This window comes from Trichoderma evansii, assembly GCF_050947405.1.
Source record: "Trichoderma evansii strain SZMC 28006 chromosome Unknown GGI43scaffold_13, whole genome shotgun sequence".
Lineage (NCBI taxonomy): Eukaryota > Fungi > Ascomycota > Sordariomycetes > Hypocreales > Hypocreaceae > Trichoderma > Trichoderma evansii.
The window spans coordinates 103,089-116,598 of record NW_028145193.1 but is presented as its reverse complement, the minus strand read 5'-3'; the positions used below and the strand labels follow the sequence as shown (position 1 = coordinate 116,598).

Below are 13,510 nucleotides of genomic sequence, written 5' to 3'. Positions count from 1 at the left end.
ATGAGGGGAAGCGAGCGTAGTAAGGGTGTTGCACGGTGCGGCGACAGTGTTATTACCTTTGGTCCTAGCTAAAATTGATATGTCATGGTTGAGGAACTTGATTGATAGTGTAAAAGTAGAAAGATACGGCAATTAGTATCTGACTGCAAATCCTAGGCATTACAACCACCCCTACCCTTCATATTACAAAAGAGGGGAATGCACTCTGAGATAGATCCTTTACGCTATATGAGGGAGAATCCACATTCTAGCATTAGCTTAAAATTGTTGGTGCTCCTAGACAAAATCACACGAGTACGCAACGTACGGCAGGTATTTTCACATATAGCCAGCAGCAGCTGTAGCATCAGTCTTTATTGATATCTACTAATTATCTAGTCTAAACTTCCGCCCCAAGGGTAATTAGAGAGCCCGTAATAGTGAAGCGAATTTGACGGTCACAACACTGTTCGGAGGAACTGTAACCTCAATAGACGAGCTCTGTTGCTTGAAGCCGGTCTCAGACACCCTGTGATTGTTGTTAGTTAACCACACTTGCGCGCTAGATTTTTCTCCAGTAGGTATGGCAATATCAGCAAGCTGTGATGAACTGCCGCTGTTGGTAAAAATGACGATGACAGACTTGTCAGTATTTTTGAACGCTGCGGTAATGACGTTCGGTAAAGCACCGCTGACGGAGACGCGATTTGCACCGGGGCGAATGAATCGAGACCACATGGTGAAAGCATAGTAAACGCTGGAGGGCTCGGGGTTATCCCCAAGCACATCAACGAGATGGCTTGCAGACTGGTTCTGACTGATCTCAAAACCCTCCCAGTACAGATATGCAGAAAGTCCAGCATCGACAAATCCCGTCGCAAGTTTGCTTGCCCACGTCATACCTTCGTTCAATGCACCATTATCGTACCACGTCGTTGTAAGTGGGGCAGAGCTCGTCTCGACACCTGCTTCCGTGAGCCAGGTTGGCAGATTCGTCTTCAGCGGATATGTAGCGTCGCTTGCATACATATGCGAAGATATAATATCGAGATACTTCTGCATTCCAGTAGCCATTAGGTAATTGGTGTAATTGGCTTGTGAATCCCAGCCAACTGCATCGCAACAGGTAATGCTAAGATCCAGGTGTGCGCGCTTAACTGTCTCGTATAGGATTGGGATGAAGGAGATGGCCTCCTGTGCATTGGGACTAATCTGCATCTGCGAGTAGCCAACCCTGTTGAGACGGTAAAATTATCATTAGTAACGGGTTATGGTTACGTGTCAGTATTTCTGGTAAAGAAATCACGTACTCGATATCTGGTTCGTTCAGGAACCCAAGATGGGTAATGTCAAGACCTTCTTGCTTGTAGAACTTGACATATTGAACAAGATAATTGGCGAAAGATTGCCTCCAATCACCAGTAGAGCAAGAGTGGCCAGCTGTCCCACAAAGATATCTGAAAGTAGCTATTAGGGCCAAATTCTCATGTTAAGAGACTAACAAGACATACCCAGGCGTGGCCTCATCTCCGTTGGTCTTCATATAACCGGGTGCACTCCATGCATCGGCATATATAGTCTTAACACCATAGCTGACAGCTTGTTTGGTGAACCAAATTTGACCCTCGTCGTCGCCATCCCACGTGTAATTGGGCTTATTAGAGGCTAATCCAGGGCTGTTAGGCTCAATGGAGAGCGCAGTAGTAGAGGGGATCCAATTTCGGATGATGCTGAATCCCGCACCCGTTTTTGTGTCAAAGAGAAGGTCAAGTGCCTTCTTTTGCAATTCAGGTTCTGCAGCCTGAAATTCAGAAGCTCGCCCAAAGGCTTGGGAGAAGCCAAAGCCGTCAATGTGCTGTAACTTTGAATTGGTATTAATCTTAATGCTCGCTGCTGAGGTAGTTGACGCAGTCGACGCCACGAGCCCCGCGGCGGCAAGGGCGAATGCTTTCATCTCTTTCTTGTATCAAGTAACTAGCAGGAGAAATCTTCTCAAAAAATTTTAAGCATGAATTCTTTTGGTTTACAGCAGGGACTAAAGTTCTTAAATATTTCTACCCCTGGATAATTATAAGATTCTCGGAAAACACAACGCCTGCCCTCCTCCAAGACCTTGACCAAAATATTAGCCAGTACTTTTTCAACTCCCCCCAGCGCTGAGCTCGTCACAGCCCATCGTTAGTGGCTGTTAAGGCCAATTTTGGGCTTATTGTTTGCTCAACCCCTGCTCCCTGCGATTCACTTAGTTTTAATTACCCCGCATATTGAACGAAACTTTGCACATGTAGTATCTCAGGCTGAAATGAATTTGCCGTATGACGGGGACCAGCACTATCGAATATGCATTGGATAAACTGGGGTACATTGGAGAAGTCGCAGTAACACGATTATTTAGTATCTCGTAGCTCTGAAAAATTAACCACAAATCGATAAAGCTTACCTATTGTTCAAATCTGCAGTATTCCAAATTTCTAAGTTTGTTTCTTTTGTACTTACTTCAAATTCCTGAGTATGCTTCCGTCTGAGACGGGCCTCGACGGCTGGTTGCGGTATGCCGCACTTCCCAACGAACGTGCCAGCCTACGCCCCCGATACTCGACAATTATTTCCCTTACGGACAACCAAAGCAGCCCCATATTCACTGCTGCGAGAGAGCTGCAACTCGGTCTATCCAAGATTTTGAGCCAGAATACTACTGTTCAGAGGAAGCTCTTGGGAACCGCAACCAGCTCCTCTGTTGTTGTAGGAACTCTTGAAACATTTTTGGCTGCTGGCCGGGATGCTTATGACTCCCTTTCTCTCAAAGAAGATGGATACTGTCTCGTCTGTAAGGACGGAGGAGCTACAGAAATCATTGGCCAAAACGAACGAGGTGCACTGTACGGCGCTTTTGAAATCCTCAGGCTTCTATCATGGGACCAACCGCTGCCCGAGATGCGTATATCCAATCCCAGTGCTCCAATCCGGTGGGTAAATCAGTGGGATAACCTCGACGGCACCATTGAAAGGGGGTACGCAGGCCCTTCAATATTTTTTGCGGACGGACGTGTGGTCGATGATCTGACCCGTGTTCAACAATATGCGCGGTTGCTGGCATCTGTTGGATTGAATGGTCTGATTGTGAATAATGTCAACTCTAATTACAACCTTCTTAACCCCATCAATATGCAGGGACTGGCTCGGATTGCTGACACAATGAGACCATGGGGGGTTCGAATTGGCATCTCTTTGTATTTTGATACCCCAAAGGGCCTCGGAGGTTTGCAGACATCTGATCCTCTGGATTCCGACGTCATTGGTTGGTGGGGGAACATTACTTCGGAGCTGTATCGTCATGTCCCTGACATGTTGGGGTACCTGATCAAAGCAAATTCTGAAGGACAACCGGGCCCATTGACATATGGCCGCACTCTTGCTGATGGTGCAAACCTGTTTGCGAGAGCCCTGCAGCCGCACGGTGACGGCGTCGTCGTGTACCGCGCCTTCGTCTACAATCACCACCTCGATGAATCGGACTGGAAGAATGATAGGGCGAACGCAGCTGTTGAGTATTTTGATGGGCTGGATACTCAATTCGAAGATAATGTCATTATTCAGATCAAATATGGCCCCATTGATTTTCAGATCAGGGAACCGCCGTCACCCCTTCTTGCTCACCTGCGGAAAACGCCGCTTATTCTCGAATTGCAGGTTACACAGGAGTACCTTGGCCAACAAGATCATGTCGTATATTTGCCACCACTATGGAAGACGATTTTCGATTTTGATCTCCATATAGACGGTCAGCAATCGTTAGTCCGAGACATAGTTTCTGGTCAACGGTTCAACTGGAGCAGGAGTGGTTACGCGGCAGTGGTTAATGTAGGAAATGACCCTACATGGCTGGGGAGTCATCTTGCTATGGCCAACCTGTATGCATATGGGTTGTGCACTTGGGACCCTCAGCAGAGCGAGGTGGACATAATCCAAGGCTGGACAAAATTGACCTTTGGTTTAAACAAAATCATTGTGGATATCATAACAAATATTTCTATGGCTTCTTGGTCAACATATGAAGATTACAGCGGCAATCTCGGCATTCAAACTTTGTGCGATATTGTCACGCATTGCCATTATGGTCCCTGCCCAGCGGCGCAGGATGGCAATGGATGGGGCCAGTGGACTCGTGCTAATGCACATTCGATTGGAATGGATCGAACTGTTGCCACGGGAACAGGAAATGCAGGGCAATATCCCCAGGCAGTTGCTGAGCGGTTTGAATGCATTGATACCACTCCCGATGAGCTTCTCTTGTGGTTTCACCACGTTCCATACACTCACCGTCTAAAATCTGGTAAAACAGTTATTCAACACTTCTACGATGCCCACTATGCCGGAGCTCTTGTCGCCCAGACATTTCCACAGCAGTGGAAAGCTTTGCGGGGATTAATAGACGATGGTCGATTTGACCATGTGGCTTTTCGTCTACAGTATCAGGCGGGCCATGCTCTGGTCTGGAGGGATTCCATTAACAATTTCTACTACGCCAAGTGTGGAATTAAGGACGAACATAACCGCGTTGGTAACCATGCATGGAGAATTGAGGCGGAAGACATGGCCCTTGAAGGATACACAGTAGTTTCTGTCACGCCATTCGAGGCTGCATCTGGAAGAAAAGCGATCGCGACAATCCCAGGAGCAGATATAGGTACTGCACAGTGTACTGTTTCTTTTGCTTCAGGGATATATAACGTCGCAATTAACTACTATGATCATCTGGGTGGCAGATCACAATATCAAGTCTTCTTGAACGAAAGACTAATTGGTGCTTGGGCCGGTGACCTTGAAGATAGACTTAGTCATGACTTCTCAGACCGCATTGACGGTCATTCTGCGACTCGAGTCATCTTCTATAATGTAGAGGTTAAAAAGGGTGATTCTCTTAAGATAGTCGGTAGGCCAGATGGAAACGAACTCGCTCCGATTGACTATGTTTCATTGTTGCCACAAGGTATTGTGGACTAAATTCGACAAAGCAGCTCTGCTAGTTCGGAAAAGTTATATAGAAATCTGATAAAATCATCTCATTTTTAGAATTCAAGACGCAATTTCTTATATCATCGAGATATTAATCACCTTTGCATTGATTCTACATGCGAATTACAACGTGCTATTAGATCATCAATACCAGTCTCGTTACTCTGAATGAAATACGCCACTAAATGGCTCTTGCCGGAGTATTATATTCTTTCAAAATATTGCTCATCTCTTATTTTTACTCCATAAAGGTATGTCCATACTCTATAGCTATGTAGTAAATAGACCAGACTGTAAATATGGTTGCTTAGGGAAGATATGTGCTTAGAATGCATGCATAAATGTCAAGATTCAAGAGACTTAAGTTGGCTAACTCTCCAAAGAATTATCAGGGTATTCCAATTATTTATCGAAGACGCCGCAATATTTGTGAATGATCTTCTGCGAATCCCGTATATGGATCCGTGACTCCTAAAAATACAATTTGATTGACTTTTTCCGTCTGAAATCACAGCTGACGTGAATCCCCTTACAAGGGACAGAACACCCTACGGATTATGATCAATCATATACTCGGTGCTATATTTCTTTTAGCGTATTTCGTATTAAGCCTCAATATTATAGACTCTATAAATCTTTTTGATTTCAGGCATTTTAGCTATTAAACTTGCTGGAACGCCAACCTACGGAACCCCAAAGTCACCGTTTTCAGGCCCTTTAAGTCCCGGGTGACCCTCCTGGAACAGACGCTTATAGCTTAACGGTCCGAACTTGCCTTCACGGACCGTATTGATGTTTATGTTAAAGAAAGGATAATGTACTATTGCCATTTCGCATCGAACTATTGCAAGCCAACATGCCTAGAATCCTTTCTCAAAAATATGAATAGGAAAATAGTTTGCCATGGCATAGAAAGCCGATTGATTGGGGTGCAATCCGTCCCCTGAGTCGTATTCTCTCTTTAGCAGTGAATGATTTGCTGGATCCCGCAAGGTCTCATCAAAGTCAACTATGACATCGAAGATGCCGCTCGTGCGAATCCATTTGTTAATGATCTGTCTCGTAGACTCTCGAACTGGGTCAGAATAAGATGTGACGGGTGCATCCGTTTGTGGAAGACCAAAAGGTGTTAACGTTGCTGCAAAGACCGCAATACCCTGCGCTCTTAGTCGGGTAGCAATTTGCTTATATGCTGCAATTAGCCGATTGCTTAAGGCCTCTTGACTGTAAGAATCGGGAAGTGCCATGCCAATATCATTGACACCTTCAAATATCAAAACAGAGCTGGCGCCGGAAAGAGATATAATGTCCCTATCTAGCCTACTCAACACGCTAGGTCCAAGCCCATCATCCATAACCCGGTTGCCTCCAGCCGCTTGATTCACGACCGCAAGGGAATTATGTAATTTAGATGTAGTGCTCTGTAGTCGTCTAAATAGAATATCTGGCCATCTTCATGTAAAGCTAGTTAGCATTTAATTGCATCATCTGGTTTTAGTTCAAGAGTATCAACGCACCGGGTATCGCCGTTAGTAAGGCTACATCTGCCGTCCGTAATGCTGTCCCCAATCAGAGCAAAGGCTCGCGTATCTCGTGGTGCAAAAACTTCGAAACCATTAATGTAGTACCTGGGTATGTAAATGTCAGTAGATTTAAAGAGGAAAAACGTGAAAATTATATGGAAATTTCTTTAATACAGGAGAGTCTTTTACTCACCAGTGATCAGTGTCCTTGACGACAAGGCGATTGAAATCCTCCTCAGATACACAATTTCCTCTGGTGAAATACGACGTAGTACGACTCCCTGGGTGCGTAGTGATGCACCGCGTGTTATGCCCAGCTTCAAGAAAGATACTAATACTTAATACGGTGTTAGGCTGTAAAGGAAACCCAAAGTTTATGGCGTCAGAAACTATGAGCGCTCCGGCTGGAATAGTAGTAGATTCATTCCCACCGAAGCTGACACTTTGTATGGTTTGAGACTGAATCTTTGTGGTTCCTGACTGATTATTGGCCGCCAGTGCCAGTGTTGTCTGTGTTATAGTAAGAGGCTCCGATCCAAACGCATTGGATATCCTGAGTCGCAGGAGTTTTTCTGTTCCAATTGACAACCGTACGGTTTGACGAATAGTGGTGTTACAAAACGCCATTCCTTCTTGTATCTGCCATTGAGGTTTCATCATCAGTTTACGTAGACTACCTTAAAAGACACACAATGATGGGGCGATTTAAATTGAAAACCTTCTTTTTGGTTTTGGTTTTGGCTAAATTATACTTACAAAGTCATCTGGTGGGAGTATATCATTATCTGCAAGCATTGGCATACTAGCCCATGTATGAACCCAGTGCCCTTGACTGGTTGTATTTGAACCCATAATGTCTTTTCTGTCGTCCTTAATAGCAATAATTTAGAAGAGCTTATCGTATTCAATCTGTAGTGGTAAGAAAGTGCCAGCTTAAACTGCCTTTGCGGGACAAAGGTGGACTTAGTGATCCGCCGGGTAAATTTGCGTACGCAGGTGCCCACTGCCCACCAATCATCCGCCAAGGCGCAATCTCAGTAGCCTAAATCCAGACGTGGTAAACGTACCTAGGGGGGGGGGGGGGGGTAAAGTTAGTCTATGTTTGCGGGTTTATTAATCGACACACAAATTGAACGCGAATGTAATATCTACACAAGATTTAAGATTTCAGTACGCCTTCGCTAGAAGTAATAAATTATAGTGGCTCTGATCCGACAATATTACATCATGATGCATGATTACTAGCTTAGAAGGGGCACATGAAAGGTGCTTGTGATTGGACTTGTAAATCTGTGGTCTCAGGTATTGAGCGAAAAAAACTAAATGTACTCTGCAAGAGCATTCTTCAGTTCATCAACCGTTAGGTGCCTCGAGTTCTGATTACTCCCGTATTCATCATCCTGAGGCAAGAGAGCCCTATCAATGATATGCACTGCTCCATTAATAGCACAATGATCTTGAGAAGTGACCTTAGCGCACTGGTTGACCAGCATGGAGATTAGCCCTCTGAATCGATGAAAGGCTACAGTTACAGAAAAGGCTCTGCCTTGCCTATCGCTTGCCAGAGACTCAAAGGTATAATTGATCTTGCCTTTGATTTTCCTTGGAACGGAGGAGGATGTCAATCGCTCTTCAGTATCGTTCTTTGGCCAGATGAAGTTGCAAAATACTGTAACTTGCGGTAGAATATGGAACCTTAGCAGCGCAAGCATATAGGGCCGGCCCAGTTCCGTCTTAAACAAGAAATCCACAACGTCACTACCAAGCTCCCTAATCGCCTCGTCAGAAGGTAGAAACAGTGTCTGTGCCTAAGTATTCGATATAAGATTTTCGTCTTCACCAGGCTGGCAGATGGCTTCTGATACAAAGGAAATGTCTTGTCTTCTATGCAAGGTAGAGCTGATATTAGGAGGTAGTGGACACGGCTATTGAATGAAATGAGCTATTCCATTTTGCGCCATCATGTTGCTCTTGATAATTTTATTGTAGCAATTAATCCACCAGCCAGAGGGACCAAATGTGGACTGAAGCACGGGTTTCCTTTTCGATACTCCTGTTCTCAACAGTGTAGGCAAATTCGGGCAGTCTTTCAGAGCTGCCGTGCTGAAGTAGTGAGGAGAAATATGCATTGCGACCATAGCTTCATCGCACTGATTCTTGTCATTCTCGGTCCAGCCGGCGTCTACCGGTACAAAAACAGTGTATTCGCCGTTTGCTGTACTTTGTAGCAGCTTGAGCAGTTGATCATACTTCTTAACTTGTTCTAAGAAGCTGTTTGCTTTAGGCTCCGACTCCAGCAGCTCAAGTAGACTAAGATTGTCTTTAGAGCTGTCCATTGGGGCTTCGGGAGCCTCTGAGTCCAGCCGGTCATAAAGACACTCTAGCTCGTCGAGATCCAGTGGCAATGCTAGCCGTTGTTCTGGCTCTTGTTTGGGGGGGAGAGACGCCATTTGTGATGTAAAGCGCATAACTTTGGGTGAAGAGATAGATCAAATGACCGGCGCTTCTGGATACTAATATCATATATTTGCTCCAACTTACCCGGTTATTCCCGCATGGAGAGATCATAGATCACTGAGCGGTTTTGTTATCGTTGTACCTTGGCCAGACTTGTACTTTACGCCAGAAAAAAAAAGTACAGGATACCACAGTACAAATACTGTATATATTTCTTCTGAATGCACTATTACTACCATGTTCTAAAGCTGAAATATACCTCATTTATCAAGCAGTGGAATTATTTACATACTAAATAACCTTAATCAGATTAAATGACCTAGTCTTAATTCAATAGGTATCATCAAGCTTGAAATGCAATATTTCTATACTTAGGCGGTTTAAAATTATTAGAGTAACAGATGTAATATTTTGGGTAGCTGTATTTAGTAACTGCCTGCATAATTACAAGACGCAGCTTATACAGCGCTATTAGATGCAAGGACTTCTTAATTAAAGGTTATCTTCTGTATGCGCCAACTCAAATTATTTCAAGATTGAAATGAAAATCCTTTGTTGAGCCCCCAGGAGCCTTTCTTTGTGACTGGTTTATCACCCAAGATGGTTACAGTCTCGATTTGCACATCTGTTTGATACCGGAATTGCCCACTGGCCCTGAATTCCTTGCCATCCCAAGAGAAGCTGATATCTGATGCCTGTCCCTCCAGACTTTCTCCATCATCTAATAAAAGGGAACCAGATGCTTTCCCGTCAAGGTCAGGAGCGACAAGTATGTTGAAGCTATGCTGCCGTAGGGCGGTCGTGGAATTAGCGCCATCGCTACGCGTAGGGATAATGCTACCTCCCCGAATATACACTGGCAAGTCGGTGTAAGCCACATTGTTCAGAGTAACTTGTTGTCCATTGCCGCGGACCGGCTTGAATGTCCAGAAGTCGTAGAATATTTCGTCTGGGAGGTAGATAGTAACGCTCTGAGCGTCATCGTCGATGACGGGCGAAACAAGAATGGAATCGCCGAAAAAGTACTGAGTCTGGATACCGAAAGTGTTGGCATCGTTGGGGTATGTGAAGAACATGGGATTTACAATCGGGGCACCCGTGGTACTAGACCGGTACATGGCAGTATAGATGTAATCCAGCAACCGATACCGAGCGGCAATGGCTTTCTTAGCAGCCTCAGTCACAGACGCCCATAGGTAAAACTCTTGATTGGGCGCGGAAATATCCGCATGGTTACGATAGAATGGCTGAAAGGCGCCGAGCAGCGCCCATCTAGCACACATGTTCTCCTGAGCATTGCCGTTGAAACCGCAGACATCAGACCCAACCATGGGCATCTGATGGACAGCAGCAAAGGCGAGCATTTGCGAGATGGAAAAGCGATAGTCATCCCAGGCGGAGTAATTGTCACCAAACCAATGGGCGACCTTGTTTCCAGCACCTGCAAAGGTCGATCGTGTGAGGACAAAGGGGCGCTTTCCGGGGCGGCGAGCGAGCATGCTAACCCGACTGTGGGCAGCCATCAAAAGACCGTTCAGGTTGTGCGTATCATATTGGACAGTGCCATCGTAGTTGGTGATGTTGGTGTAGACAGTGCCAGCACTCAGGTCGCCGACATGATTTTTAATTCGATAAGGCGGAGTGAAGAGGTTGCGGCCCTGAAGACCCTTCATAGCACCTCGACTCTCAGTGTCCCGTCGAGCTCGAACTCGCAGTGAGTTTGGCTGAAAATCACTGGGAAATCCTGGTATTGGCCGGCCCGTGTTCGGTCGGGGCTGATGGGACGGCGGCGGAGGTGTATTGGTATCGTGAGCTTGCTGAGCCGGGTCGCAGTTGATGTCACCACAAAAGTTGGAAATTTCGTTCATATCGTTCCATACTCCATCAATATCAAGGCCAGTATCGGGGTCAAAGAAGCGTTTGAACTCGTCAGTCCACCAGTCCTGGGTGTTGGGGTTGAACCAGTCAGGCCAGACAACTTCGCCAGCCCACTGGACGCCTCGGTAGTAGGAACCATCCGCCGCTTTGAGGAAGACGTCCTTGTCAACGCCACGAGCAAACGGCCCGTAATCTCCCTTTCGATGAATGCCAGGATCAACCATCATGACAAACTTTTGTCCCCTATCATGGAGAGTATGAACAAGCTCGCGCATCTTTGGAATGGGGAAGCGATCCGAGTCGGTTGTAAAGTCTTGTCGGAGGTCCATATAGTCAATGTCAGACCATAAGACGTCGAGGGGGATGCCGGCAGTAGAGTAGTTGCCAACGACTTCGGCTAATTCGTTGACATCCCAATATCCGTATTTACATTGCATGAAGCCAAAGCTCCAGTAAGGAACCATGGCCGGCAATCCGACAACCTCGGCGTACTGTTTGCTCACCTCTGTTGGTGAGGGACCAGCGAGAAAGTAGAAGTCAAGGACACCGCCGATAGTGTTATATTCGAGGTATTGGCCACCCAATTCTGTCTGGTTGATCACAATGTTCATGCCATTCGAGTTTCTTAGGAATACACCATGACTATGACCACTAGCCCGATGCTCCAGATAGATGGGATGGCTTCCATAAAGGTTGGACATTCTTGGCACGTAAGGAGATTCAGCGTTCCAAAATGTCCTGATGTAGTTGTTGGTTTGGAGGCGGAACGTGTCGGTATGCTCTCCCAAGCCGTAGAGATTCGGGTTCTGGGGTAATTGAGTTCGCAGCCGAACGTACTGCGACTCGAAGATGAGTTGCGATCCAGACGTGTTGAATAGGACATCTCCAGTGTCGGACCGCGAGACTGCAAAAGAAAATGGGCGCGCTGTGTAGGTGAACTTTAGGGCGGCTTGACTTGGATTACTTTCATCATTAGGCGGCGAAGGCAAGACCGATTCAGGAATCTGATACACTTGACGGTTCGCATCATAGATCTTGACATGTAAACGACTATCTAGACTCGAGTTAGGCTCTAAGATACAGATCACTTGATATTGTTCATGATAGCTTACCTCCCTGATAATCGACCTGGAGTTTCAGATTTTTGATATCATCTCCATAGATGTTGCAAGGGGAGCCAAGCAGTGTGAGGTCTGCTACAAGCCCATTGGATGATTGCCGCACATGAGAAGCAGAATATCCAAGGCAGTTCTCAATTGTTGCACCGTGCACCGTAGACACGATGGTCCCGATGACGATTGACGTCCAAGTCTTTTTCATTGTGAAGAATCTGCTTGCTGGTGAGGAAGGCCGTATTATGAAAGCCATCGCACGCCACTCTCACCATATTTATACCCTTCCTTGCCCAAGTCAGATTTCATTGTCTCCCCATGAGCAGCTTAGAAGTCGATTGTATCTCACGGACAACCTCCGATAATGGGACGATCCCCATTCTGGGTAGCTACATCTTACGCGAGGTCGTTGGGTGTCCATATCGACTCTCTAGCAAAGTATTTGTGTGCCAGTAGAGACATGACTGACGTATAGAACAAGGTAGAACTGTTGATTTAGGCAGCGTGATAAGTTGAAAAGGCCCGTTGATCAGAATTACATGTGTTCCAATCAGCATGGATTGTTTCCCCGTGGGGGATCAGCCAGGGGTACAGGCAACCATAGTGTAACCTTAATCGGCCATTGTTTCGGAATAACAAGGTACATGATAGATGCGCGGCACTCAAATGCAACCTTGGGGTTCTCCAGACTCGCCAAGGAAGAGGGTCACATGAGGGTTAGCATAATGCCGATCTTCACGTGAAAAGCCAGTTGCTTGGTGGGAGATGCTTACCATCGACCGCAAAGCCATTATTAAAATACGATTCAAAGAATGAGACAGGTCTCAAGCAAGCAGACGAATTCATATCTTCACATCTAGGTATTATCCAGATGTTATCTATTCAGTGTCCGGCATTACGAGGGAGGTACAGTTCCGAGCATGCCGGACATTGGGATAGATGTGAGGTGAAGCTCAAGTTCTTGGCTCCAGATGCATTAGCGAGAGCGATGGAGTCGCGCATTAGCGGAAGCGGTCAGAGCTAAATGGTACTATTCTCGCGCTTGGCTACCAGAAAGGCGCGAGGAAAGCTCCTGCCGAAACCAACGTATGGATGCATACTTGTACCAATGCGGAGTTTCGTGTTTGTAAGATTAGATCAGCGCTGAATAATTATAGCGAGCGTCCGTGGCAATGTTCGGTACAGAGCACCATAGCAAGTTATATAGCCGCAAATAGTATTCTCTATATCCTCGCCCAAAATTATTTGGAAAAGACATACCTGTATAAGCATGTTCCTAAAGCAGCAAAAGTGGCTTTCAGTATTCCCATCTCTAGGCCCGAGCCGCTCTAGACTCGGTGTGGATGGTGATGCTTCTCCACTTGACCCCCGCGGAGAGAGCAGTTTAAGCGGCTTAAGGTTGTAATATCTTATATGCAGCTCCACCAAAGTTACCTGCAGGTAGTCTCTCCACGTCAGGATCGCCATTAGCTCTGTGCCTATAATTCCACCGAATAGTCGCTTGCAGTCCGAAGGAGACGTCTGGAGTCCTTAGCTGAGGGGCTG

The 13,510-nt window shown here is 46.0% G+C and overlaps 6 protein-coding genes across 6 annotated transcripts; 1 reads left to right on the top strand and 5 right to left on the bottom strand.

Moving 5' to 3' along the window:
- Nucleotides 1–153: 153 nt before the first annotated feature.
- Nucleotides 154–2,070, bottom strand: GGI43DRAFT_407737 (glycoside hydrolase family 5 protein). Its single transcript, XM_083206270.1, has 3 exons — nt 1,491–2,070; nt 1,290–1,436; nt 154–1,213 (listed from the first exon to the last, which is right to left on the bottom strand). The coding sequence occupies exons 1-3, from the start codon at nt 1,931–1,933 to the stop codon at nt 403–405; spliced, it is 1,401 nt and encodes a 466-aa protein (XP_083059401.1). The 5' UTR covers nt 1,934–2,070; the 3' UTR covers nt 154–402.
- A 332-nt stretch (nt 2,071–2,402) lies between these two features.
- GGI43DRAFT_407736 (glycoside hydrolase family 67 protein) lies at nt 2,403–5,093 on the top strand. The gene has a single exon (XM_083206269.1). It carries the CDS (start codon nt 2,491–2,493, stop codon nt 4,981–4,983), a length of 2,493 nt encoding a protein of 830 aa, XP_083059400.1. The 5' UTR covers nt 2,403–2,490; the 3' UTR covers nt 4,984–5,093.
- Nucleotides 5,094–5,567: 474 nt separating this feature from the next.
- GGI43DRAFT_407735 (SGNH hydrolase-type esterase domain-containing protein) lies at nt 5,568–7,440 on the bottom strand. Its single transcript, XM_083206268.1, has 4 exons — nt 7,275–7,440; nt 6,712–7,157; nt 6,513–6,623; nt 5,568–6,447 (listed from the first exon to the last, which is right to left on the bottom strand). Exons 1-4 carry the CDS (start codon nt 7,368–7,370, stop codon nt 5,856–5,858), a joined length of 1,245 nt encoding a protein of 414 aa, XP_083059399.1. The 5' UTR covers nt 7,371–7,440; the 3' UTR covers nt 5,568–5,855.
- Nucleotides 7,441–7,760: 320 nt separating this feature from the next.
- On the bottom strand, nt 7,761–8,336 carry GGI43DRAFT_77841 (uncharacterized protein). Its single transcript, XM_083210293.1, has one exon. It carries the CDS (start codon nt 8,228–8,230, stop codon nt 7,838–7,840), a length of 393 nt encoding a protein of 130 aa, XP_083059398.1. The 5' UTR covers nt 8,231–8,336; the 3' UTR covers nt 7,761–7,837.
- On the bottom strand, nt 7,761–9,057 carry GGI43DRAFT_407734 (fasciclin domain-containing protein). The gene has a single exon (XM_083206267.1). The coding sequence runs from the start codon at nt 8,984–8,986 to the stop codon at nt 8,444–8,446; it is 543 nt and encodes a 180-aa protein (XP_083059397.1). The 5' UTR covers nt 8,987–9,057; the 3' UTR covers nt 7,761–8,443.
- A 249-nt stretch (nt 9,058–9,306) lies between these two features.
- On the bottom strand, nt 9,307–12,362 carry GGI43DRAFT_77832 (glycosyl hydrolases family 31 domain-containing protein). Its single transcript, XM_083210292.1, has 2 exons — nt 11,966–12,362; nt 9,307–11,907 (listed from the first exon to the last, which is right to left on the bottom strand). Exons 1-2 carry the CDS (start codon nt 12,219–12,221, stop codon nt 9,506–9,508), a joined length of 2,658 nt encoding a protein of 885 aa, XP_083059396.1. The 5' UTR covers nt 12,222–12,362; the 3' UTR covers nt 9,307–9,505.
- Between the last annotated feature and the right edge of the window lie 1,148 nt (nt 12,363–13,510).

Bases quoted from the DNA above. Each gene is read 5' to 3' on its own strand.
- GGI43DRAFT_407737 (XM_083206270.1), bottom strand. From the start codon at position 1,933: ATGAAAGCATTCGCCCTTGCCGCCGCGGGGCTCGTGGCGTCGACTGCG. The intron at 1,437-1,490 runs GTATGTCTTGTT...AGCTACTTTCAG, and splicing joins GGAGATGAGGCCACGCCTGG to ATATCTTTGTGGGACAGCTG. The intron at 1,214-1,289 runs GTACGTGATTTC...CCGTCTCAACAG, and splicing joins CTGAACGAACCAGATATCGA to GGTTGGCTACTCGCAGATGC.
- GGI43DRAFT_407736 (XM_083206269.1), top strand. From the start codon at position 2,491: ATGCTTCCGTCTGAGACGGGCCTCGACGGCTGGTTGCGGTATGCCGCA.
- GGI43DRAFT_407735 (XM_083206268.1), bottom strand. From the start codon at position 7,370: ATGGGTTCAAATACAACCAGTCAAGGGCACTGGGTTCATACATGGGCT. The intron at 7,158-7,274 runs GTAAGTATAATT...CCTCAATGGCAG, and splicing joins TACTCCCACCAGATGACTTT to ATACAAGAAGGAATGGCGTT. The intron at 6,624-6,711 runs GTGAGTAAAAGA...TTACATACCCAG, and splicing joins GTCAAGGACACTGATCACTG to GTACTACATTAATGGTTTCG.
- GGI43DRAFT_77841 (XM_083210293.1), bottom strand. From the start codon at position 8,230: ATGCTTGCGCTGCTAAGGTTCCATATTCTACCGCAAGTTACAGTATTT.
- GGI43DRAFT_407734 (XM_083206267.1), bottom strand. From the start codon at position 8,986: ATGCGCTTTACATCACAAATGGCGTCTCTCCCCCCCAAACAAGAGCCA.
- GGI43DRAFT_77832 (XM_083210292.1), bottom strand. From the start codon at position 12,221: ATGGCTTTCATAATACGGCCTTCCTCACCAGCAAGCAGATTCTTCACA. The intron at 11,908-11,965 runs GTAAGCTATCAT...ACTCGAGTCTAG, and splicing joins CCAGGTCGATTATCAGGGAG to ATAGTCGTTTACATGTCAAG.